The 26,687-nt window shown below is 40.9% G+C and overlaps 1 protein-coding gene across 8 annotated transcripts in view; it reads right to left on the bottom strand.

Moving 5' to 3' along the window:
* ptprub (protein tyrosine phosphatase receptor type Ub) overlaps positions 1-26,687 on the bottom strand; it is a 151,538-nt gene that overhangs the window by 4,170 nt on the left and 120,681 nt on the right. For 3 of the 8 annotated variants that reach the window (XM_044207849.1, XM_044207855.1, XM_044207851.1), the window contains 16 exons: positions 25,921-26,059; positions 24,909-24,932; positions 24,484-24,638; positions 23,547-23,734; positions 17,516-17,588; positions 17,331-17,407; positions 14,663-14,680; positions 13,084-13,120; positions 12,060-12,157; positions 10,131-10,247; positions 9,130-9,284; positions 8,166-8,301; positions 7,484-7,633; positions 5,472-5,786; positions 2,390-2,515; positions 348-505 (listed from right to left, as the gene is read on the bottom strand). In XM_044207849.1, the coding sequence (XP_044063784.1) occupies positions 348-505; positions 2,390-2,515; positions 5,472-5,786; positions 7,484-7,633; positions 8,166-8,301; positions 9,130-9,284; positions 10,131-10,247; positions 12,060-12,157; positions 13,084-13,120; positions 14,663-14,680; positions 17,331-17,407; positions 17,516-17,588; positions 23,547-23,734; positions 24,484-24,638; positions 24,909-24,932; positions 25,921-26,059 (1,966 nt within the window). The remainder of the gene's footprint in view (positions 1-347; positions 506-2,389; positions 2,516-5,471; positions 5,787-7,483; positions 7,634-8,165; positions 8,302-9,129; positions 9,285-10,130; positions 10,248-12,059; positions 12,158-13,083; positions 13,121-14,662; positions 14,681-17,330; positions 17,408-17,515; positions 17,589-23,546; positions 23,735-24,483; positions 24,639-24,908; positions 24,933-25,920; positions 26,060-26,687) is intronic. The other 5 variants (XM_044207848.1, XM_044207852.1, XM_044207850.1 and 2 more) reach the window with 3 other exon arrangements.

The raw sequence follows: 26,687 nt of genomic DNA, 5'->3' as shown, positions 1-26,687 counted from the left end.
ACTGCACTACAGCACAGCACATTACACCGCAATTTGATTTTCTACATTACAAAATACTAGCATACCATGGAAAAATACTTTGCAATGCATCTCATTGCACCAAACCACACAAAACACCACACAAGACACGGCACAGTCTCTGTCTCTCATCATCGCGCAGATGTGGTCTTGATTTACCATGTTTTACCAGACAAGCTTTTGGTTTAAATGCACTTTTAAATGTCACTCTTCAACAGCACTAATTTACTATCTAAGACCTTTTCAGAGAGAGACTGAATGTATTTCTGCCTCATCTCCTTCTCTTTTAATTTACAGTACATGATGCACGTAGCAAACAGATTACTCACAGGCAGTGGACAACAGTGCGACCTTCTCCACACTCCCTCTGCCACTTGTGCACTTGAGCCAGCAGGTTGAGGAAAGCCTTCTTGGAGTCAGGAACGTCGCGATACGCCGACCAGCGCAGGAACTGGAACTGACACACCACCAGCTGGCCCTCTTGGAGCTTTAGATGCAACAGAAAACATTAAGCACATGGAATATGAGTGTACTGTACTGTAACATTTTTGGGTTGTTTCAGTATTTCTGTGTGTGCCAGTTAACGCCCGTGTTTGAGTGCTCCCCAGGCTGCGTGCTGGCACTTGCAGCTGTGCTCACTCAGCAGACTGACTTATGGGTATATATATGGGTCTGCAGGTGTAAGTGGGACCGGAGCTGTGTGTGAGAGAGGTCCCTGTGTGTTCATAACCTTGTCCTGTAGAATCTCACCTAATACTTAAGGACCAGTGGAGAACTGTAAGTCATGCAAATTGGGCTGGCAAAGACACCAACGATGCATGGAGGAATTGCCTCAGCGGAGGTAGGATTTACACAATGTACTTTTTTTGCACTACTCTCATACCCACACACTGTACATATGCTTACAATGCATTCCTTTGACTTTTACTCCCTATCCTTGTATATCATTGTCACGCATAGGAAACATACACACTAATGCAGTGAGAGAGGGACAGAGAGAGGGAGAGGTGTGTGTTATTTCTGTGTGACTTGATTTCTCCCATGCTGTGTTAAGTTGCCCTCTCCTTGGCAATGGTGTGCACTGAATAGAAAAAAAAGGTGCCATAGGTAGAGAGGGGAATGACAAGGGCAGTCAACAGAATAGGTGAGGCCAATCAAGAAAGGAAGTTCTGGGCACTGCGTGTCGCACTGCTTCTAATGGCTGCAGGGAAACGCCTCGCATACAGATTTCTTCAATAATTGGTTGACAGCAATCCTGAGCAGAATGCATGCATGCGCTTATGTAAATTCCCGGGCTTAAACCGTACCTCCACTCACACACACACACATCAACACAATGAAGTGTGTGAAGTGAAAATGACTGATTCATACATATGCACACAACTGGAAAAAAAAAAAAACCTGTGCTCTCTCTACCATAACAGAACTGTCAGTGCCTTTATTTAGCCTGTTTCATGAGGTCTTCCTAATTCTCTGCATGCCAGATACTTTTAAAAAAAATGTGTGACATGGTTTATGAACAAATCAAAAGAGAGTGTGATTTGCAGCCTGAAGAGTGTCCTGCAACTGAAAATATGGCATGCATTATGATGATGAAAGTCCTGTCTTTAGCATGCCAACAGGCACCTAAGAGAGGGAAGACGCCTATCTAGGTAATGACAAGAAGAAATTGAAAAAGGGAGAGACTGACCTTTATTTCATGCATGTCAATGGGCTTCTCTTGTTTTCCATAGAAAGTTTGTATAATATGTATGATTCTTATGGGAACATCTTATGGAAACTTTGGTGGCTCTGGTTCAATTTTCTGGACTGCTGAATATCAAAAAATGTCCTTTGTAGTATGTATGATACAGTCTAAGTTTTTTACTGATCTGCCATTGTGCTCAGTACAAATCTCCAGGCTATATTTGAGAGTGTATTTATTTTAGAGTGTATTTATTTGATAACGCCCGCTGACCCATGAGGCATTCACTAGAGAACTGTTGTTGTATATTAATAAGAAAGAAATAATAGACAGATAACGATGCAGAGGCACACACTGTGTAGAAATCCAGCATCATGCGAAGCATTAAGCCTTTGAGTATGTACACATTCTAGAAGTTGGATAGAAATTCAAATCATCATATGAAGGTTTCAGGTACACATTATTTTTTACAGCCGAGTACTTTGATTTTGAGGACTTGTGTTGGGTTTTTAGATGCACATTATAGCTGGCAGCTCTAAAGGTACTGTAGGTAAAATGTCACATCTGAATTACAAGTGAAGACCACAGCTAATGCATTTCTAATGAGGTTCCAGTTATCATTTGTGAAATACCACTGAGTGGAACAACATGTCCTGTGCAGGCTTTTGTCAAACCGCAATGACTCACCCTTGTTACGTTCTTGACCCGAAACAGACGAGTAATGACATCCTCATCTGCTGACATGGACAGAAACTCCACTTCCATGGGCCCGTACTGCTGTAAACCAGGCTCCGGCCAATACTGAACACACGGCTACAGGTAGAGGGGAGGTCAGAGAGAGAGAGTGGGGAGATTGTTTTATCAGTGATTAAATGTGGCACATACAGTACTTGGACTCATGCATTCTTCAGTATTTGTGGCCAAAAAAACTGCCTTTGCTCTTAAAACTTTGGATTATCAAAGTAGAGAGAACTTTAAGAAGTTCTAAATGGTGAAATTAAGCACGTATGTGTGTGTAAGCAGGTAGGCAGTGGGGGGTCTGCATGCATGCAATGAATACAAAAAAACAGAATACAGTTGAAAAGACATGCAGACGCACAAGCAGAATAATAGCATTGGCAAAATTGGTGTTAATGTGTGCCTACATAGAAGAGGAGGTGTTACGGTGCCACACTGGTGTTAATAAGGGGAGAGAGGCAGCGCAGGGAGGGAGAGATGTAATGTGCTTTGAGAGATTGCAACAAGAGGGAGACAGAGTACTCCAGTGCCACGAATGAACTCTATAACAGAGTTCATAACAAGATCTTGCAATGAACAACTTAAAGTGGCGATAACTCAATTTTCAGGTGAGACCCAAAAGAAACTGCATTGCACTGGAATAAATTAGATGAAAAACATTTAAAGGGGAGTGGATGAAAAACAGGGGTACCTCAAGTAGATTTTCTGGGGAGGGTTTTATTACCAGACTACTCAGGGTGTTACAAAACAGCATGCAGAACATTTGATGTGCACATCATAAACAATTATTCAAGATTAAGATAATTTATTGACTTCCACAGTTACAAAGCCTGTCTAGGCCCTTAAAGGTCATGTTAGTGGTTAACTGATTTTGACAAATATCTTTTGGTAAGATACTCTCATAGTGATAGCAATGGAGTGCTGTGAAAACCATCAACAGTGAACACTGATGCAAGAGGTGCATTAAGCCAGACAATCAGTGGGTATCTCTGGAACAGCCCTCGATTGGTTGGTTCAGTTTGTTGAAAACAACATTTCTCTTTTCAATTGGTGTATCAACTAAAGAGTTAACATGATTTATATAGCATGGATCAAGTCTTGGGCCAGTTCTGTTCAGTTTTTGTCAAACACACTGACTTCAAGAAGTTGGCCAAACTACATATGCGTTTAACTAAGATGAACAAAAACAATCCTTTTGTTGATTTAGTTAATTCAAAGTTAATAACTTAATAGACTAAATAAGGGACCCTTTACGGACCAGTAGTGCCACTGCTACTACTTACACTCAATACATAATTATATCTCCACCAGATGAGCATTATCCAAGAAACACTGGCAAAATGTTAAGGACTGATTTTTACAAAACTCTAAGATAGACCTTGGACAAAAAAAGGCTCAAGGTGATACAAAGTAATACATATTTCACATGGTTAATATTTCAAGTTTGACTCTATCTTCTATGTATGCCTAAAAACCAAAATCTACATTCTGTATAAGCCATTATCGCCAATGTCTTTGGCTTAGTGATTCATTAGTTATTCATTCATATATTAATTATATAGGTGCAACTACATGGTAATATGAGATGTTAATGATATATTGATGAAAGCTGATATTACCTGATGCTCTGTGCTGGAATGTCTGCTCTCCACCAGTGCAGCATTTGACACAATGGATTCAAATATTCTTATTCTTATCTCCAGCACTATCCTTGATTGATTTTGTTTGTCTACCGCAAATTTTCTTGTGTGTGTCAATTGTCGTTCCTCCTCGCAGGCAGTGTCCCTGAGTGGTGTACCACGAGCATCCATTTGGGGACCAATCTTATTCTCTCTTTCAATTGTTTTCCTTAGGCTAAATTATGAGAGAGCATGTCATTTCTTATTTCTTTCCATTATAATGCCAGTGATATCAAGTCGTACCTGGCCCAACATTGTTGAATTATTCAGCAGCATTGTCATCTCTGCACAACTGTTTATCTGCCATTAAGGACTGGATGTCTGTCATTCTCTTTCAGCTTAACTCCAACAAAACAGAGATCTTAATTATTAGCTGAACACGTCCGTAGTCAAGTTGTGCCAGCCTTTGGTTCTTTAACAGAGTATGTTGTTCCTTCTGCTAAAAATCTGGGAGTTACATTTGATCAGAGCCTTAGTCTGGAGCCCCAGATTACTACTGTAGGCTTGTTAATTCCTGTTTCTCCCACCTGAGAAATATCTCCAGAATTAAATCATTCCTTTCTTTTAATGATACTATTTTACATGCTTTCATTTCATTCACGCTTGATAATGAACCGTTCATCTTCATCTTCATAGACTTTAGGATCTATTGCTGACTTTCACAGCCTTCTTCAGTTTGTCACCTGATTATCTAGTAGAGCCCTTATTTACCAGCTAAAGCACTGCCTTTAGAGCTCCAACTACATGGAGTAGCTTACCATAGGCGCTTAGGATAGCAAATAGCTTTAACTACTTTAAAATCTCCTCTTAAAAATGAATTAATGAGATATTCTTTAAGTTATTTGTTCTTGGTGTTCCATTGTGTTTTTAATTGAATCTTAAACTTAAATCTTGTGTTTTGTTGCCACTCATTATTATAGCTATTATTATACGTGTTGAAGAAAGAACAGGGAATATTGCAGTACAGACATATGCTCATGAGAAAAAGTGGGACGCCAACAAAAAGAACCCTGAGATGTGGCTGGAGGGTAATGCAAGCCTATTCTCCAGAGATGTAACTTGAGGAGGGGAAGGAAAAACTGGGGCGGGTGTTATCTAGTCATGCCTTGAGATCAATGTGGTCAGGGATCAAAGCCCAACAAAATGGCATGAAGGAACTAATCCCAAGCACAGTAAGATACAGAAACAGTGAAGTCAGGGTATGTCAGGAAAAGTCTCAAGTAAAGTTCAGATAACCTCGAGACTGAATGTAAAAACTAGTACCACAAACAGCTGCTCTTGTGTGAGTGAACCTTCCTTATAGTGTCAACAAATCAGTGGCAGTAAAACAGTATATAACACTTTGACCTTACCCAGGCAGAGTTAGACTGGTTGAGTTGGTTGAGCATGACCACTGCTGTGCAGCCGTAGTCAAAGACCAGCCTCCAAAAGTCCGCTGTCGTGCCCGGCAGAGGGTGAGGGGTCACAATAAAAGCAGCCTGCCGGTGGAAGCTGTCGGCGAGAGCAGCGTTGATGTAATTGTTGCTCTCCCCTTCTGTTGTAACCAGGAAGGCCAGGGCGCGATCAGGCGGCAGAACATCCATGCTGCGGTTTTTCTCTCGGTTTCTGGGCAACAGAGCAATGCTGCACTCTTCCACATCCAGGTGGGGAGTCACAGAGTTGAGTGTCTGCAAATGGAAAAGTTAAAAGAGGTCAGATGAGAGTAAGGGGAGGATGAAATGAAATTGAAGAGAGCGTTTAAAAGAAGGAAGGCATGAGGAGTGGGGAGACACAGCAGAGGAGTCAAAGATGTTAGGGAGGGGGAGGAAAAAGAAGTGAATCAGACAGAAGGAGAGAGGAGTGGGAGTGGGAATCCAATAATGTTAATCTTTAATACTCTGAACATCACGTTGACAAACTGATTTAAAAGAATAAAGGATAAATTAGGCCAACTGCATAATAAAAGGAAATGTAATGAAGTTTTTTGATGATCTTTCTGTTCATTTAGCAGTAATTACATTAGACAACATGAAAAAATATTTGGATCATTAATACACAGCATCAATAATAGATCTGTGACTTGCTGATCTCAGTACTACCGGTTGGCTTTTGCTGTCTGCAGGATGACAGAGAGCTCATTGGGTGGTGGAGAAGCTTTCAACAATGTCAGACGGATACGTTTACAAGATCAAAGCGAGGCATGTAACATTTTCCTTTATGAAGAAGTAACAGTTTGTAATCAGAGTGTCGCACCACCTACAGTACAATTCCCTAATTCTAAGCAATACATCCATCATAATTCCTATGTAGAGTATAAGGATAAACAGTATAAAATTAAAGGGGGAGCCTGAGCCTTTTCCAGTATTACTTTGAAATGCTAAACCTAGAATCAGTGCGTCTGCTGGTTGAACACTGCAGCAGGTGGAGGTGGAAGAGACAGGTAAAGCATGTGGGAACACAGCTGGCTCTCCTCTCTCCTAATCAGAATCTAATAAAATGTTCTGAGACCGCATTCCTACAAACCAGAGTATTTCAATGACAGTCACACAGAATCAAAAGCGAAAGGAAACTAACATCATCCTGTACACAGACACACACACACACACACACACACACACACACACACACACACACATCCATTAATCTATTCCTTTTGGCACTCTGTTGATTTCAAAATGTGCTGTGAGGTACATCATTTCCACAACAGAGGAGATGTAGTCATTGACTATTGTTTATGTAACTGTCTGAATACCAAACAGACTGTTTTAACATAAATGAGCAAATGTACAATACACAACAGAATCTATGCAATACAGACATGCAAATATAATACTCTTCAAAATGTATACAATGGATCATCAATATGGTTGCCTCTAGGTGTGACTGTTTCCCCTATCAACTTTATATGCCAACCATCAGCTTTCAAACATCAACATCCATTAATATTACTACTGTATTATTATTATAAGTGGTAGTAGTAGTAAAAGTAGTAGTAGTACTAGTAAACATAGTGTAGGTACATGCAAAAAGGGATGGAATTCTATTTGTTTATTGTCTTGTTGTTTATTTGTGCTATTTTTAGTAATACTGTAGTAGTATCAGTAGTAGTACTAGTGCATGTTGTAGTAGTAGGAGTGGTAGTATTAGTATTATATCGTTGTTACTAAAAATAATTGTAGCACTTGAAGTGTTAGTAGGTTCCATTAAGGTAAATAAAAAATTTTTGTTGATGATATCTAATAAATTGCATTATAAATGCAAATTACAGTGTGTGGGCTGTGTAATACAGAATACGTGTTTGCATGTTTTAATGGCCGCATATTTTAACAAAATAAAACTGTGCTTAGAAATTGATCATGATGTTGCCGTCAAGCAAAAGTCTGACCTGAAACTCCTCCCGTAGCTGAGAGTTATTACTCTGCGAATCCACTCGCAGCATCTCTTTGTAAGTGACCGCAAACTCGTTCACCAAGATGGCCGTCTCTCCACATAGACAGGCCTCCAGAATGGCATCGTGGATAAAGATATACTGCTCCTGGAAGGACAACAGATAATATAATTAAGTCCTGTGTACGTGCACATGTGTGGGTGGTGTATCAAAGCTGTTGGAGAATAAATAAATATTTCTAAGTAAACAAACACATGCGGTGTGCATTTAATTAGAGCACCCCTGCAAATAACTACAAATGTAATAAACAGCCAAGTCAATGTTGGATTTACATAATAAGGGGTGAATATGCAAATTATCTGCACATCTAAAGAACAGCACGTGCCTACGCAGCACACTGAGAGACAATGTGAGTCTTTTCTCTAAAACTATTGCAATGACCTTTACATAAGTCCCAGAGGGGGAGTATGATAATACACCCCCCTTGCTCTTTGATTTTCCAAACAACAGGAGGGAAAAACAAATGTTTAAAAACCTGACTCTCCAGAAGTTTTCCAATGGAGAGAGGTTACTCTATTATGGCCAGTAATGTAACCTCCTGAATATATGCAAGACAAATATTACATATTTGACTTAGTTTGAATGTGAAGTGGTATCCTGACTGTGCAGTTGACCTAACCTCTGTCTGGATCATGTTGATGCGTCGAGAGCAGAGGGTTTTGACACAGTTGTAGATATCCACCACGCCTTCACACTCCGCCATGTCCAACATGACATCCAGCACGATGTAGCAGCCGGTGCGGCCTGCCCCCACACTGGCACACAAAGGACATCTTTCATGAGGAATCATGTACTTAAAGTCTAACTTTCGAGTTAGGAAAATGTTGTTGCCATTTTTCAGGATACAGTTTGCACAGGAGCACAAGTTATTAGCACTACATGATTTAAAAGAGAAGGGGAGAGTCTTGAGGACCGCTACAACGTACAAGGCAAGTAGCAAGCTACTCTACATTGTGCTTACTGCCACTATGCTAGGTATTATTACAATATTAACTTATAAGCTGTGTGTTCAAATAGGGTTACACTCTGGCATGAAATTATTGAACATTTTGTTTGTTCATTTTTACTGCATCATGTTTTGGCTGTGTCTGCTTTAACTGAAACTCCCGTGAGGCATTTTGAATTCTGAGTTAATGGAAGCTTTGCTAGGCCACCAGCAAGAGAAAATTCAGAAAATTCTGTGATAGTAAAACTGTAACACAGTACTTTATAAATTGAAGGGATCATTACATGTGATTTTCAAAATCTGAATAAACAGAATAAGGGTGGACATATGAATCACAGAGAGGAGAAGATATATATATATATATATATATATATATATATATATATATATGTGTGTGTGTGTGTGTGTGTGTGTGTGTGTGTGTATAAAAAACATAGCAGTAAAAGAACAAGTTTGTGTTCCTTTTTTTTGTACAGGACAAGTAGCCTAGCTAACATGGCTAACGCCCTCCCTTTGCACATCGTAGCGGTCCTGAGTCTCTCTAATATATTACTTGTCATACTCTGAGAAATACACCCATATTCACAATAAAAGTTACTGTTGGTTTGATTGAATAACATACAGGTTGCAGCATTACCTGCAGTGGACCACCACAGGGCCAGCGTCAGGAGGTGTAGAGGCTTTCACTCTTCGTATAAAGGCCAACAGTCCGGTGGCGTGATAGGGCACCCCGTGCTCAGGCCAGGACGTGAAGTGGAACTGACGCACTTCGTGCTTGGTTGAGTATCCTCTCTGTCAACAGACACACAGTACACATTAGCAGTACATGTAAAACACTACATTTATAAGGCTCAACCATGCTAGCCTACAGGCCCTTTTTTTCATCTAAGACGTGCTCCCATCAATTCAGAGACATTCCCCCTCCGTGAAAGATGTGACAGATTTTTCGGTTCAGTGTGAGGACAACCAGGACATTATTTACGTGGGGTGTTAGGTCTTCTAGGACAGTTAGGCCTCTGGGCATCACATGCTAGCAGCAGCTGCAGTGTGACAGACACGCAGAAAGGAATTACTGAGGCTCTCAGGGAGGGCTGGGAGGTTTCTCCTCTCTACTGGGAGGCTGCGGTCACACAGCAATTTCTTCCTCTGTACAGAGACGACAAAGTAAAGCGACGCAAAGCAAAGATTTGTTGGAGACAGAAATCCAAAAAAAGAAAGGAAAAGAGCTGAAAAACAAGCTGTCACCAGCTCCTAAATTCGTGAAGATTTGAATAAGCAGCAGCGTGTGCCCATGGAGAGCGAATGTGACACTGTGATGATAATGCTGTGTTTGTGCCACTGTCACTGCAGCGTCGCTCTGAACCCTTCCAATGAGAGATCCCCCCGGGAGATTGACAGGACGGAGGCCATCAGGGGCACAACACTGTTACAGCTATGTTGGAAAGACGGCAGGGGAGTTCACATAGATACTGGCGTTAATTCCTTTCAATTTAACATGTAGGCCTCATACCCATCAGCTGTAAGTCCTGTCAAGTATCTAATACCCTCTATTAATGTTCTACTTCTAATCTTAAGAATATTACAACCATTATTAATAAATGCAAAAGACGGTAGGCAAAATGTAAATCTGAGACTTACCCTCTCCAAGGCAAAGGTCCGAACTGTGTATTCAGCCAGCGTCTCTGTCTTAAGCAGAGTGATTTTGATGTCACCATACATCTCACTGTCATCAGGCCAGTATTTACAGCATTTCACCTGTTTAAAAATAGTGAAGCAACAAAGTTAAAAAGTTTGTTGAAATTCCTGGAAAATGAAGCTGGAAAACTGCAGAAGGTGTAAGATGAATTCATCTGTTTGTGTGTGTGTTGTGAAGGTTGAATCTCTTTTTTTCCCTTCCATACAAAGCAGAAAAATTCTCTAGTTTCAACCTCCTTTTTCAAGACAGTGTTCTCAAATCTCCTGATATTAAGGATAAGCCTAACTTTAAAAAATACTCAATACGGCTGACCTTAAATCATCCATCCTTTAACAAAATTTCCTATTTTTCTCAAAAAGAATTATGTTCTTTGAGAGACAATATGATCCAGTGGACTTTAAGTCTAGTTCCTCATTCTCACCCTCTCAGACATAAAGCGCCCAATTGAGATTTCCAGAACGCCTCCCTCTTAAGGAGCAATTTCTCAAAATCTCCCCCTCTCTTTGACAAGGATACCTTATACATTTCTATATATCTAAGGGAAGAGACCAGATGAATTACTTCTATGAAATGTGCTGCAAGTTCATTCTCTGCTATTGAACAATGCTGTTGGGATGTTTTAGGTCACTGCATTCCTATTGACTTAAGTAAAAAGCATTATCTTACCATCAATCCAACCACCCAACTACAAGGTAAAACTGTTGAACAACCTTTGTTGCATGTCATGCCCCTCACTCTCCCCCCATTTCCTGTCTGCGTCTTCACCTCACTCTGTACAATAAAGGTGAAAAAATGCCCCAAAAATATTTATAAAAAAATTTAAAAAATAAAAATGAACATGCAGAGAGTAACGGATTGCAGGTTTAAGTTAGGGTTTATTGGATGAATTAAAATATTAGCCTTGCACCCTTCCTTAGGCCATTTTTGGATTTCTTGGAAAGTCCTTTCCATCATATTTGAAATGTATGCATTAGATTCAGAGTCAAAGCATGATAAGATATTGTAATAAAAGAACATCTCACAAGATTCATTTTAACAAATAGTTTGACCGCAAAAGATAGAAAATATGATCTGCCATAATTAATCATTAATAATGACATATAATTCATTGATTATAATAAAAATATTAAGTATTTCATTAGTTGGTTCAACTAGAACAGATAAATATTGGGGTGAAATGTAATAAGTTAAAAAAGGTACAGAGGTTACACTTAAAATGCTGTGGAAGAACAAAAACAACCTGTTCCTCTGCAGATATTTCATCTCGGAGGGCAAAGAAAAGAAAAAGCACAATAATCACATAATGGTGGGAAGCATAATGAACAGGAGGGCAGCAATCTTTTTCACCAACGCCAGGCACAAAGGAGGTAATTTTTTTATTTAATGGATGTGTTATTTGGATTCAGCCACACAGACCAGTCCTCATTTGTTGACTTTTCGCAGAATGGTTAGGATGGAGAACCAACTTGGATATAGGGCTACTGCTAGAAAAATGGTGTCATTTGAACCATCCACTGAGGTAATATGTTTCTCTTGCCTAGACTGAAAAGGATGGCGTGCACAGAGCAGAATTTATATACTACAGGGTATTTATGTGAGGTGGAAAATTACAGTATTACAGTCTACTCTCATGTCTGTATGGTAAATATGAAGCTACAACCAGCAGGTAGTTAGCTTAGATTATTTTAGGAAACAGAGGGAGGCAGCTAGCCTGGCTCTGTCCAAAGGTAACAAAATCCACCTTCCAGCACCTCTAAAGCTCACAAATTAACATGTTATAGCTCAAAGGTTTAGTCTATTCAAAAAGGGTGCTTGTATGTGGATTTTATTACTGTACCTTTGCACAGAATGGGGGATGGTACATCACTTACCCTGCCAACCTCCACCAGTTTAGTGATCATGACGATGCTGAAACAATTTTCCTGCCACACCATCCTCCAAAAATCATACAGAGTCTCCTGCTTGGGTCCTAGTGGAAAGAGGGAGGAAATAACAGAGAAAGAGACAAAAACGGCAGCATCAAAGCCTGCTCTCTCGATAAGGGAGTTCTTGCTGTTGTGAAATCTTGTATTATTGCGACCTAAGTGTCCTTCCTAAGACGGCAGGGTACTAATCTTTCTAGATTGTGCCGTCAATAAAGTTATTGGGAATTCCAGGCAGAAGGGAAGGGGCGATAGGTGACAAAATAACAACAGTGGCTGATGATGAAAGCCCACAGGGCCATCAGTCACTCATTGTCATCTGAGGAGGAGACGTTTAGGAAGCGACATGCAACTTTAAAACGAGGATCACGTAGGAAAGAAACGCTCAGAGAGACAAAAACACTCCTGGCATCTTTTTTGTCTTTCTTGCAAGTTTCATCTCTCTGTCTCTCTAACAGGGGGAAGAGGAGGTGCTGGTGCAAGATAAGCGGATGAGCAGACCTTGAGTGACTTTGTGATGGGAGCTCCCTGGAAACTGACACTCCTTGGGGTTTAGAAACAGCGGAGGGAAATTTTCAATGCTCACACACACAAACACACACACGCAGAGTCCGACTGTCCATCAGAAGCGACTTTGTGTTTGAGCAACAGAGGGTGAACTAAAGGTTCTCTATCCAACAATGAACACACTGCTCCACATGTCACGGAGATGGAGAAGCTATAATTAATGTGCTTAATTATTCACCTCCTCTAATAATTAATTCAGTGACATCACTAACACAGCCTTCATGGGTTGGTAGTCACACTATCACCTTTGGATTTGCCAGAGAGATGGTTTTGGCAAGGGACTGGGCATGAGTGGGCTCATTGGCTGGATCATCTTTAATTTATTACACCGCGACAAAAGGTCCTGCACGCACACGCACACACATACATACATAAACACACACTATAGCCTTGCTGGGATACTCACCCTGAGTGGCGATGAAGTGGTTGGATCGATGGTAGCCCTGAAAGAAAGAAGAGGGATGACATGCTGAGTAAGCCATCTGCGCCTCAGGCACAGCTGTATGGGAGGGTGTCTCTCTGTCTCACCCTTCTTCTCTGCATTCTGCACTCCTACTAACCCACTCTGTGAAACACATTCCCTGTATAATTTTCCAGCGCTATCTGACCTATTGCTGACTCCAGACCACCTCTTTGCCCTCAGAGCCTCCACAGAGAGTTTGGAGCAGTTGAGGCAACACATGGTAAATACTGCATCTTGACAAACTGCTGATAAATCTCTGAAAAAGTGATTCCTACAGAGCGTCAGACTAGCTGACTGAACAATGACTGAATCCTTGTGACAGTTTGACAGAGTGCTGTCCCATAAAAACAAATTAATTGTCATTATAGATGCAATATGTACTATATCTGGGATGATGAATTCACAAACCAAAACCACATTTTTTTCTTCCAGAAAACGTTGTCCGTGAATTCTTCCACTATTGTCAAATGAGTGGGAGAATATCTTACACAGGTTTCACATAAATGCATGATATAAAAAAATCTGAAAAATCTGACATATACAGTGAAGTATTCTGAGATCCTTCATATCAAAGGACGAGACAGCCTTTGATGTAGATGTAGACTTCTTATGGTGAGTATGGGGTGAATATGAATGAACGATGAGATGACACCTCTACAGCCTTGAGGGGATAAACACGACAAAAGACCACCTGAGGGACTTTGAAGCATGAACACTTTAAGGACAAGCAAACTGTTCAAAGGAAGACCTCCTGAAAAGACGTGCTGTTTATCTAACCTTTCAAGGTAAAGGAGACACCTGTCTCCAAGACACAGCTCTGTGAAAACATCACCCAGAAAACCACATGGATGTTGTGGTTCACTGTTTGTTGTGATTTTGAGAGGAGCAGCTGGAAGGATAATTGATGCCCCAATTACCTTACATGCCTCTGTGGAGTGGAGAAGGCAGGTCAGGAATAATCTGAATAAACTCCCAAGCCCACCGGGCTCTCATCAAATCAATATTATGGGGCAATCCATGCTGATAACAGTTTTTATCTTTTTGCAGAGGGCATCTTCCAAATATGTTGAGTCTGTCCACATTGCTGATGGATTGCTAAACTGAATTGCATCCAGTCAGATAAACAGGGACATGTCTGAAATGCGTGTGGCCTGCTATACACAATTCCTCTAGCCCTGGCCAAACACTATCAGCATGAATGCTACCACTCCTCCACTTAAGACGGTCGCCATAGCAACTAAACTTCCTGAATCTTGGCCACTTATGAGAACTAACAAAGACAGCAAGGTCCTCTATCCGGAGAGGACACATCTCTTTGTGTTCATTTTAAATCATTAGTTAAAAGGGCATGTTATTTTTGTTTGGTTTTTTGTTTGGTCAAATGTGCAGAAACCTGAAACACACTGACCTTTGAGCATTTGTGGAGAGAGGACAGTGGAAAGAGAAGAGGGAAGTGAGAAGAGGGGAAAAAGAGCAAAAATAGAGCGATGGCAGGCAGAAGAACGAGCAGTGAAGTACTTACTTCCCTGTTAATCCGAATCTACAGGGTCCAAGGTCGAGGAAGAGAGGAGGGGAGTAGAAAAAGAAGACATATAGGCTAGTTAATGAAAGAAGCTTTTGGTAAGTAGTAAGTAGGAGTTATGTTTACAGACAGGTGGAGAGAGGTGTGTGTGTGTGTGTGTGTGTGTGTGTGTGCATGTGTGTTTATGTAAGTACAGCAGGACTGTGCTTTAATTTCATTTTTTGTAGGAATGTATGACCTAAGGCCATTTTTCACTTACTCTAATCTACTGGTTCCTTTTTTTCAAATGAAAATGACTAGTTTTCTTTACTGTTAAATTTGCCTTAGGGATTTTCTATTTAGAGAAAGTAGACGAGCGAAATCCTGCTGTGTCTCACACATACATTATGTTGCTAATTGGAAAATGAGGCTGGCTCACTGTTTTAAAAATATAGCAGTAGTCTTTGCTAATTTCATTGCATGCTGCAATGCAACAGCAAAGGATGGACACGGTGTATAACCAGGACTTGTTTGTGAACTGGGTAACACAAACTTATTTTTAAAAAAAATAACAATGTAATGCAAGTAGGTACTCTTTACTCCACCACCCTTTAAATATTTCTAAATAATATTAAATATTCATGACTAACTAAGCAATAATCAAAGTTAATGGGAAAATATATCATTTATTAATGCTTCATCAAGACTGTGTGGGCACAGAATTGATCAGATCTGATTGATAATAACTTGGCAACATAAACACACAACCCACCAACTGTTATCAGATGCTTATTTATATGCTGCTAAACTCTGAGCGGTGCACTGAAATACGTGACATCACCTTTTTCCAACTGAGCCCCGCCCACTTGCAAAACAGTGAGAAAAGCAAGTTAAAAAAATGTATGCATAAATCTCTAATCTCAGTAAAAGTTGTGTTCATGTACACTATTATTTTTACATTGGGAGCATTTAGACACAAATGATTAACAGTATGACTGTGTGTGTGTGTGTCTATGAGCGTGTTTGTTTTTGATTGCGTGCCCATGCTACACCTGTCAGTAAGACTTTGTTACTCTTTAGAAGCAGACGAAATGTAAATTAGCAACAGCCATGGCGCACTGGACTGCTCTAGATTTACAACAGGCGCAGAAAGCTGTCAAACATATGCAAAGTTCTGCTCCTCTTCAAGCAACACACACCACAGCCAAGCAAAGTAAGTAAGTAAGTAAGTAAGCATTAAGTGACAGAAATAGAGGAAACGGAGAGCGCGGACTTTCTCACCTTTGTTTTGAAAGGGCAATGATGTTTCAGAGGGAGGAAAAACTTTTCCATTTAACCTCTGGCGAAATAATCGCAGGCTGTCCAAAATATGCTTCGCTATGGGTAAGTAGCTGCTATTCAGCTTGCCGGGTTGGCCTTGTCTGGGAGTAACATCACTGACTCTGACACTGTAATGGCTACTGAGTGGTGTTTTCCCTCTAATGCCAGCACCTCTGTGCCCTAAACGCTAATGGAGACCCTCACAATAACTACAGTCCTAACAGCAGGCCAGGTTTTTTAATGCCCTCTCATTGTAATGAACTCTCTAAAAGCATCTCACCACTCGCCATTCTCTACAGAGAAATAAAAGAGAGGAAAAAAGCTGTGTAGTGTCAAGCATTTTTGATGACACGATTCAGCCTAAAGGAGGAATCCACCCAAAATCAACATAGTCAACATATGCACCTTGTAATTTTCTCTCACTGAAAAATAAAAATCTGTTATTTTTCCAATATATTCTTTATAAAAATTTTGACAGAGACATGATCTTTCAACCTCGTATCAGCCTCAAACAGGAGTGGGAGTACATCAGCTTGCCTCAACTTCTCACAGAGTGCCATATTTACTTTACAGTAGTCTCAAAGAGAGGCAGGCAAAATAAATCTTGTGAGATAAAGAAATCATATCAGATTGCCAGACTTGGCCTTGACATAACTCAAATGAATAACAACGACTGAGGACCGTGACAGCAAATTCACAGGGGAACCAAAATACAAGTTTTTGTATCTACACTATATCTGCTAGTAAAATTGTAGTTTTTCTCTAAATCTGGGTTGATTTCTTCTGTTAATAACCTCACTGCTACCATCTGAACATGCACTCCTGCTTTCTGAATAAACACAGCCTCCTCTAGCTTTTATGAATGGGAACACGTATGAATGACACTGTGTGAGACACATTAGCAACATATACATGTATTTCATATGATCAGTGAGAATGTTACTGTGACGCTGCATGTGTGGCAGACAGCTAAGGTGAACAGTGGAAAGGATCATCTCCTCCCAGCCTATCCAGAGATTGAATAACATCAATCATGTCTATTTAATTTAGGAGGATTTGTGGCATCCTACAGAAAGGTTCATCTCCTCTGCAAGGCATTAAATGCATTTATTCCGTTCTGTTTTAATAAAAGTGATAGCAGAGTTAGTCTGGGTCAGGGATTCTGTGTAGCAATTGACAACCATGGCATCTGGCAAAACACCAATAGGAAGAGTGTTTGATTGGATGAAAGCCTCCAGGTGAAAGTGGGCCAGCAGACTGGTGAGCTTACAGGAATGAGAGAGATGGACTTCGGCTTTGCAGGGTGTGAAAGAGAGTTACTATTTGTATCCCATGTCGAGCAGAGGCAGAAAAACAGGATTAGACTTACATCAATGTAGTTAGCGTTAATGTAGTCTGAGTTGGGGTCTCCCAGGAGAGGGTGGAGCTTGACTCTGTGGCGGTCATCTGGGGTAGATAAGAATAAAAGAGCAAAGGAATGTTAAAATATAAATTTTCCACAGTATTTTCTGTTATTTTTTTTAATACAGGATAAAATGGGTTCTGATGACTTACATCCCAACAAGGTGTCATGCCTCCCTTTGGTTTTGTCCTTCTTCTTTGTGCAGTCCCAGCCATCAAAGAAACTCTACAGAGATAAAGAGACACAGATTTCAAGAAAATGGCCTTTCTATACTAACTATTCAAATATCTTAGATAAATACTAATCAAAGCTTTAACACGGTGTAGTGCCTCATTCGTCCAGGAGTGTTCTATCGTAGAAAAGGTTTCAGTCATAGTCATCTGGACACTGTTTTCAGAATCAAGACGTCTTGATTCTGAAAACAGTGTCCAGATGACTACGACTGAAACCTTTTCTATAAAGCTTTAACACATTTTTTCTTTTGTTTTATGTGTGATACGGAAAAATGTGTTTCATGGTTAGCATGATAAAAGCCTATCAGTGCATTTCTCAGCACGGCCATGGAAATGGCCATGGTGGTTTATGCATGATATGTAATTAAACAAAACAGTGCCATGAGCATCATATAGTCCTTGTCTGATCCCAGAGCCCTCGTGAATCGTGGACTGCCAGTAGCACCTATTCTTGTTAGAGCCTCAACTCAATGGGTTATAGTCAAAATTTTAACCCAGTGGCTATATTCCTACTGGGTTAAAATTCTGTGTACACCAAAAATGAGAGTATCAGGAGTAAATCCATCAAAATAATCCCAGAATAAAATTGGATCACAGCAGAGGCTCATGGAGGTAATGGTAGTTACATAACTCACAAATTGACCAAACAGCTATTATCCAATCAAAGCCTAGCAACCTAGCAAGCCTTCTTAACCTGCCGAAGTGTCGTACCTGGAGCAGTAGAAAGAGCAATACTTGTTATTTAAAGAGTTTTGAAAGTGGTGTCTTTTTTATCCTTTCCAAAACCAAAAATGTGAGGAATGCATTTAACATTGTGTTTGACTGCTCTAACCTAAGTTGCCATCGTCGGCATGTCCGGCTAGGTAGCTTATTACCTATAGTAGTGGAAGCTGGTCGGGGATGCTATCAGAGTTTAGGCTAACATTAGCAGCTCTGTGCTGGTCTTAATCGGATTTGGAGATGGTGATGTTATATTTTTCCTTATTGTACTTAAAATACTAGGACTAGCTCTACAATGCATTGCAATAACAATACTGTTTATTTATTTGTCTTCTACAAGTATCATCAACTGATGAGGATGCTGACTTTTGGTCTAGGACATGCAGCAACCAAACAGACAGGGCAGAATGGCCTCAGTGTTTTAAGACTACAGTATTTAAGACTCCTTTTATAGAGTTTTCATTTTAAAAGGATTCAGCTGGAAACATTAAAAAGTCAGCTGGAGATGCTTTTCCAACCAAATCCTGGAGCTAATGTTAGCTTTATTAGCTAGCTAGACATAGCTGATAAAATCTACCAATGACAGTTGTAATTTCAGCTGGCAAAATCAATGGCTGCTGGCTAGAAATGAGAAGCTTGCTTTTGTCAAACCCAGGTATTACAATTACAAGAATTTCCAATAGTAAAACATATCATTGTAAACTGTGTCTGTGCCATGCGAGAAAATAAATACAAAAAACAAGTGCTAGCCTCTTATGTGAGGTATAAATTATTGATGATGTTTACTGTTCTGCAGCTTACTGAAGGCTTCTGTATACAGTATACTAAACTAAAGATGACTGGTAATTAGAGTGAAGGCAGAGGAACTGTCTACCACCTGCTTGGTGTATGGCTGCTCCACCATATTACAACACATCATACTCAGCAACACATTTCCTCATTCCCTATCATCCACCTGTCTGCATGGATGCACTGGCGAGCGCTTACTCTCACATGTCGTCATAAGCCACTTTTATGCGTCCACTATAGGACCAAATTAAGCCTGCAAACAGCCCCTTCAGATCCACAAACAACCCCCACCCCCCCCCCCACCCCACCCACACACACACACATCCATACCAGTCTACCCCTGTGGTTTTCAGCCACTAGTGGAATTTGGTGAAACTCTGTCCAAGTCTGCATGCTGAGCAGGGGATTACAACGCAGTTCTACCCACAGAGAGCCAAGAATCAGCCAAATCCTGCCTGGGATTACACCTTCCTCCTCACTTTTTCCTCCTCTTTCCATGCACTCTCTCTCTCTCTCTCTCTCTCTCTCTCTCTCTCTCTCTCTCTGGGTCTGCCTCTCTCTCTGAATCCCTCATTCTCTTTATGTCCTGCTATCTTTCTCCATCACTTCTCTCCCTGTCCACCTCTTCCTTCTTGTTCTTCCTCCCTCCCTTGTATTTTTTTACACTAGACCTCTGAGCTCTCTTTGTTTCTCTGCTCCCACTGCTCCTCTGCTAAGCCCTCTAGAGAGGAGAGAGAAGCAGGGTGATGAAAAACACAAGAAGAAAAACTGTGAGAGAGTGGCAGGATATTGAAGGGGAGGGAAGGGAAACAACACAGACCTGTGGAAGATTGATTAGAAACCCTCATTGGCAGGCATCAGTGGGTAGGGTTGGTTAAGAGGATCATATGAAATGAGTAAAATAAGATTAAGGAAAAAATGACACAGTCAAGTGTCACTTTTAAAGCACTTTTTTAATTTTAACATCTTGATATGCCTTCAGCATCCCACTCATGTTACCAAAAAGGTAGCATAAGGTAGGTGTTGTTTTTTAAAATAAGCGCAGTAATTCAGTAGCCCCTGCTGCAACTTAACTTTGAATCAATGAGTCCATCATCCTTGCTAACCTCAGCCTCCAGGCGCAAAGTGGTAAATGAAAGTTTTGAGTTCTCCAGTAAAGCTCTACTGTTGTTTACTCGTAAGTTTCTGCAGTGGGAATATGACTGCAGTGACAGCAGCTGCCACACATACAAGCTCCTTTACAACTCACTGTAAATTCTTGATCAATGTTTTTACAGAACATAGGTATTCTTCTGGGAAATAAAAACCTATGCCTGCCAGGGGAGTGAAATATGATACTCCTCATCATTTTCCTTCATAATGGAGAGAGACACTCCATCAAAACACATACTCTAGTACAGAGAGAAAAAAACAAAACAAAGAGGTATGTATTGATTTTTGAGTGGAGTGTGTTTTGCCCGTGAGGGACAGTTTAATGAGTCTACAAGCAGAGTTCCAGAGGGGCAAACCATGAACCAGAGACAAAAGATGTTTTCTCTTTTCCACGAATGCCATAGGTGACAGGAATGGACTTCTCCCCAGGGTGTGATCTCAACTCTCAGCCATAATCTTTCCACTGGGGAGAGGTATTCAGAGATCTGGGCCCTTCATTATGTGCCCTGAAACATAAAACTAGAGATAGCATCCACTGCAACAGCTGGAGGGTGATAAGCAATGTTCTGCCAAAGAAACATGTCCGTACTTACGGTTCAATTCAGGAGTAAAACCTTGTGGTGCATTGGGGCAAAAAGAAACTAAACGAGCAGTGATCTGTCAAGCAAACTCAAGTGCTTTACAACAAATAACAGTGGTGGTGCAAGCAGATTCAGAAAAAATTCTAGTAAGTTCCTGGACAACGACCTGGCTAATCATAGTAATGCAGAGTCACTTAGACCAATCACCCATTACATGACAAGACATCTGATTTCCAGGATCTGAACATCAGCAGGATCATTATGGTGTGAGGACTCCTGACCACATCTGGGATGTTCCCCTAAACATCTAGTGGTCCCCTAAGTAAAGAGAATTGTCCTATGCATCACAGTCTCATGGTTGCCTTCGCGAATTATAGAGCATTTACGTTGCACTACATATTGCATAGGGAGGTAAATACTAACATTGCTACTGGGAGGAGGTTATTTGGAGGTTATAGGGCATGGGAGCCAAGAGCTCTCTTTTCTCACATTTCTCCCTCTGTACCCTTTCATCTTTTTTCCTTTCCCACTCAACCCTTCCAGACTCCCCTTTCCTCACTTTGCTACCCTACAATCTGTTAGCAGTGGACAGGGAACTTACTAGCTAGAGCACCTCCAGAGACGTTTAACCTCATCATGCCTGTCGTCATGACAGAGGTCTTTTCTGGGCCCAAATGAGGATGATTTATTCATACGTGCAGCAACAGTGTGATCCAGATGCCTTCTTAACCCCGCTAATTAATTTCAGTGGGTAGTGAGGAGGGCACACGGATGATGTCAGAGGAGGATTGATTGCCTCCCACACCACTCTCGTAAGAACCACTCCAGCTAAGGTGGCCTCTCTAAGCTAGCAGTTATCCACCCCATGTAGTAATTGAACATGATACTTCTTACAACTGACTAACAGCCAATAAAGATATCCAAACTACTAAATTTTTAGTGCTCACCCCCAACCCCTTTGTTGTTTCTTGACATGTGTCCAGTAGTTTCACAAACTGGTGAGAGAAGAAGATGTATCTTTGCCAGAATCCAATCCATGAATGAATTGAAGAAGCTCAACTCATATCTCTGAGTCTGAGTGTACTGTATAGGCTTGCAGCACTCCACACTCACTCTGTGGGCTGTCGCCATCATTGGGTGACTGTCATGTGCGGACTATGTCTGTGCCTTGTTTGTATTGTGTCTGTTCTTTTTTTGCATCTACACTGCAGTTTTTCTTTGGGGATAATAAAATTGACCAATCACTCACGCCACAGTTCTCAGGAGATATTTTGGAAGTTGTCTTTTCAAAATCCACCAAGAGGATTAGCAATTTTCAGTGACATGTCACTTATCTATGACAGGTTTAAAGGTGGTCCACTTTGCTGTGGTCAGGAGCACAGAATCTGCACTGTTTCCCTATGGCAACAAGCTCTGAGCAGAAAATGAAAGAATGAGATCATGGATAGAAGAGGTTGAAAGAAAATATTTTTTGTCCCCCCACATGGTGGCTGGCCTCAGCAGGGCAAAGAGCTCAACAAACCTGGGGGAACTTGGTGGTGTGCCGCTGCTCTTCCATACTAAGAGGAAAGCTCTTGGCAACTGGTAAAGACGTTTAACAGGTATACTGTCATACTGGATTGAAAGGAGACCTCAGGATAGAACTGGGACATGTTCGAGAGATGATACCTTCCAGCTGGCCTGGAAGCACCTAGGAAACCTGCAGAGGAAGCTTTCTGCTGAGAACCTAACCCAGTTAAGCTGATGGAACAGTTGGACGGATGGATGAACTGCAGACTTTTAGTTAAATCATTCATTCATGGATTAGATAGGTTAGCTACTATATAAGTGGCAATGAAGCACCTATTATTCATATACAATAACCAGGCGTTCAATGAAGACGGTGACCTTGTGCATCATTGAGAAAAGCAATGACTTTATTTCAACACTTATTAGGTGCTCCACTCCGCTATGGTGCTTCTGCCACAACAGTTTCATCGTGACACTTGTGTTTCCACAAATACAACACAGAACACTATAGAAAACATTCTTCACAGGAAGTGGGAGACACGATGCAGGAAACATTTCTCTTCCCATTCTCACAATTGAGAATGACTCCCGGATGGGAGCCGAAACGTCTTGATTCTGAAAACAGTGTCCAGATGACTACGACTGAAACCTTTTCTACGATAGAACACTCCTGGACGAATGAGGGACTACACCGTCTCTTCGAGATTCCCATGGGAAGTGAGATGCTTTAACATCACTGACAACCTCGGTACAGAAACAAATAAAGTTACATAAAAGTGAAGGTAACTAGACCACCTTCTCATTTTCAGCATGAAAATAAAGTAAAGGTGAAAAAGCCTCCAACTGTGACATTGGATTATGTATATCCCTGCAGTTTGAGTGTTCTTGCCTCTAGTTCTCTCACTCACTGTATGTCACAGTAGGAAGGAACGGACCAATTATAATCATGCTGTCAAATTTACAATGGTTAGTCATTTAAGAATACAATCACAGTGTAAATGCAGACATTTTACATAACACCGTTCTTTAGAATAATGTAGTTCTAAAATGTCTCTATTATAATTGTCCACAGTACTTGACACTGGTGCACCAGCAGCAATACTTTGTAATTTCATGTTGTCAGAGTGTAAGAGTAATATCTGTCTATGTTGTCTTATTTTGTCAGAGTGTATGAGAGGAGTGTAATAGCGCCCTTTCACCTCATATTCCTGTTTAAAGCCGTAGCCCTCGGCAGTCTTCATCTGGTTGATGTGCTGGAGAAGGTCAGCCACTCGGACGGCGGGGTGGAGCTGCCCTGTGTGGTAGGGGGAGCCTTTACGTCCACACTGGTGCCTCGGGGAGCCTCCCAGAAGGCTGCTGGCCTCATTCACTAAACTACGAGCGTCGCCTGCACCAGACACAGACACATTTACAATTTCAGTGCGACTCCAGTTGAAAAAATTATGTAGACATGTAGACTTCATGTCTACATAATAAAAACATGAAACAAGTTTTGTAACACTTGCAGGTTTAGTTTTGATGACACAAGCTGGTATTACTTTTCAAAATATGTTCACATCACATAACGGCACTGTGCATGCTGATACTGACACATACAGTACAGTAAATGTTACAGGCGCGTCACTTTGATAAGGTTTGTCTGCAAAGATGTCTTCATAATAGATCTTATGAAGATGTGTGACAGCAGCTCTGTCTCAGATGACGTGTGAAGCAGACAAAGATCTGTACCAACTTTAGAGTAAACATATCTGTCTTTCCCTCTCTGTGAGACTGACAATATTAGAAAGGAGATCAAGATGAAATGTGCTGACAAGAATCACAAATCATTTCATTCAAATATGTAACTTCACTTGTGCAATTCTCCCGTTTATTTGCAATCTTGTGAGATTCTTTGTGAATCAGCTACAGGCAGTGAATAGCTGAGGGTAAGTCGTACCAAAGACTATTTTTCACACAGGATGATAACTATCTTTCAGAATGATTCAGACATTTATGGAGTGAATGAGTGACGGTCAACAAGATTACAAAGTGAGGGATGATGTGTGTCAACTTTGAAATTGCACTGTGTAGTTGTGGTAAGCTGTTGGGTTTGTGTACACTGTACTGTATGTGGGAGTCTTAGTGTATTTGTCTTACTGCGTGTGCCGCAGGTGTGTGCATCCATGAAGGAAAGGGCCATTCTTTCATCCTCTTGTAGGGTGCTCTGGTCTGTGAAACTGCGCTCCATGGAGCCCATATGGTTCTTCTCCTGCCGGTAGGTAATGGGTGTCTTATTCATGTTCACTGGTTTCCTATTAATGGATAAGAAAAAGGAGGGGGAATTGCAATACAGGAGAGATTGTAATAGACAGAGACAGAGAGAAGGAGAAAAAGAAAATGTTATGTTTAGTAAGGAATAATATGGTGGTGAAGATAACAGAAAAGGGATGATAAAGTGTTAAAATAGTGAGAAAAACTGCTTTTTTGCTTTTCCTCTACAACTTATGACTGACAGCCAGAGCACAAGCATGTATATGATGGATCACAACACGATGGAAAAGCAAAGTGGTGGAGTCACTTACGGATAGTAAGAGTAGTAGTCCCTTCTGGCAAGAGTGCAGGAGAAGGAGAAAAAAAATCAAGAAAGAAGAGATGTAAGATGAAAGCAATGTCAGCTGAGGACAGAATGCATTGATTACAGTGAAAATGAGAACCATCCTCTCAAGGATTCGGCCGTGCAGGCGGCTATATGACGCATGCGAACGTACCAAGCAGGTGCTGACAGACCAAACCACAGCGAAGCAGAAAAAACGTGTGTTTCCATCTATTGAATATGTCTCAGTGTTACACTTCAAGGACTAGACCACGTGGCTTCCTGTCACAGCAAATTTAGCAATCAATTCTCTAAAAGCGAACTTCATGGTGGCTTAGCAGAGGAACCTGGGCTAATGTGCAGAGTAGTGGTGACTTTCAAAATCAACATTATTCAGTATTAGCCTGGACGCTGTGTCAGCCATTTAATAATGATTGCTGGAGCCCTGAGTAACTTCCCATTTGGCAGGGCAGGTTCTTTAGAGTTCAATAAATCTTATTTATGTAAGGAAGGTTAAGCCTTATTCGAGAGTTAAACTCAGGCTGGCCTACAGCTGATGCTAAATAAATGCAGAGCAAGAGGTGTAGATGATCTACTATAGACCTGTGGAATCACTGGCTAATAATTTCTAAAAGCACACCTTTTCCCTCCCAATTACCATCTCATTTAAGGGTCAGGCCTCTGTTTGGTGTGTGTAATTAAGTGGCTAATTGAATTGCATCCGCCTCTAATTAAATACTTCACACTCAGATAGGCTCCGCAGATGAGAGTTGTTTGGTCCCTCTGGTGCGCCATAAGGGAAGGTAAACAATGCAGCTCTGGCTGTTGGTGCAGCATCTTCCCTAAACAAGCATGACCTTTTAGAAAGTTCAGCAAGTATAAAAACTGATTACTGAACTGTTCCAAAACAAAACATAAAGGGAAAAACTATGTGAGAGATGTGGAGCGATTGTGCATAATGAGGCATGTTTTGTACTCAACACTTATCAGCAGACGTTTACCCTTTCTTAATGATGATGATGACGGCGCCCAGCAGAAGGATGAGGACTACCAGACCTCCAGCACACACCCCGAGAATCAGACCCATCTCCTCAGAGTGTTGGGACACCTCCAGAGCCTTGCGGTGATCTTTGCAGGCCGCTAGAAGCAGAAACACAAATGCACATTAATCAGGCACAACATAAATGCAGAACATAAAGCAACGAGGTTGAAGGTGCCAATGAACTGATTCATAGGAACGTTTAAAGCAAAGAGTGTGAAAAACTGAATATAGAGATGGGAAAATGGAAAATTCACAGCTTTGAAGAACTTATCATTCATGCACGCAAAACTTTTTTTCTTTTCACATGTAATATATACGTTTGCACTGCTTATCCTGCCTACTGTGAGGAGATCCACTGAATTATGATGGACTTCTTAACGCCAAAGCTACATTTCAATAACAGTGGTATTTTCAAATAGCTGGCAAAAATTAAAGAGACACGCAAATAAAGAAGTGACGCCTTAAGCAAGGCAGATAGCGATTATCCATTTTGTCCAACACAACAAACCTGCAGTCTTCAGAGATACTTAATGACAACTTGTGCTGTGACAAACAAAATGACGGCTTGCACGCAGAATAAAAGTGTGGTTGTCTGAAAGGTTTTAAACCAGCTATTTATACTGCTGTTTACAGAAAAAAAGGAATGGAGATGGGGGAAAAAAACAATTTTTGCTATAAATTGCGTGGAAGGAGAAACTACTTTCACAAAAGTTGCAGATATGCCAG

The sequence above is a fragment of the Siniperca chuatsi genome, linkage group LG9, assembly GCF_020085105.1.
Source record: "Siniperca chuatsi isolate FFG_IHB_CAS linkage group LG9, ASM2008510v1, whole genome shotgun sequence".
In the NCBI taxonomy this organism is placed as follows: domain Eukaryota; kingdom Metazoa; phylum Chordata; class Actinopteri; order Centrarchiformes; family Sinipercidae; genus Siniperca; species Siniperca chuatsi.
This window is presented reverse-complemented; position numbering and strand designations above follow the sequence as displayed.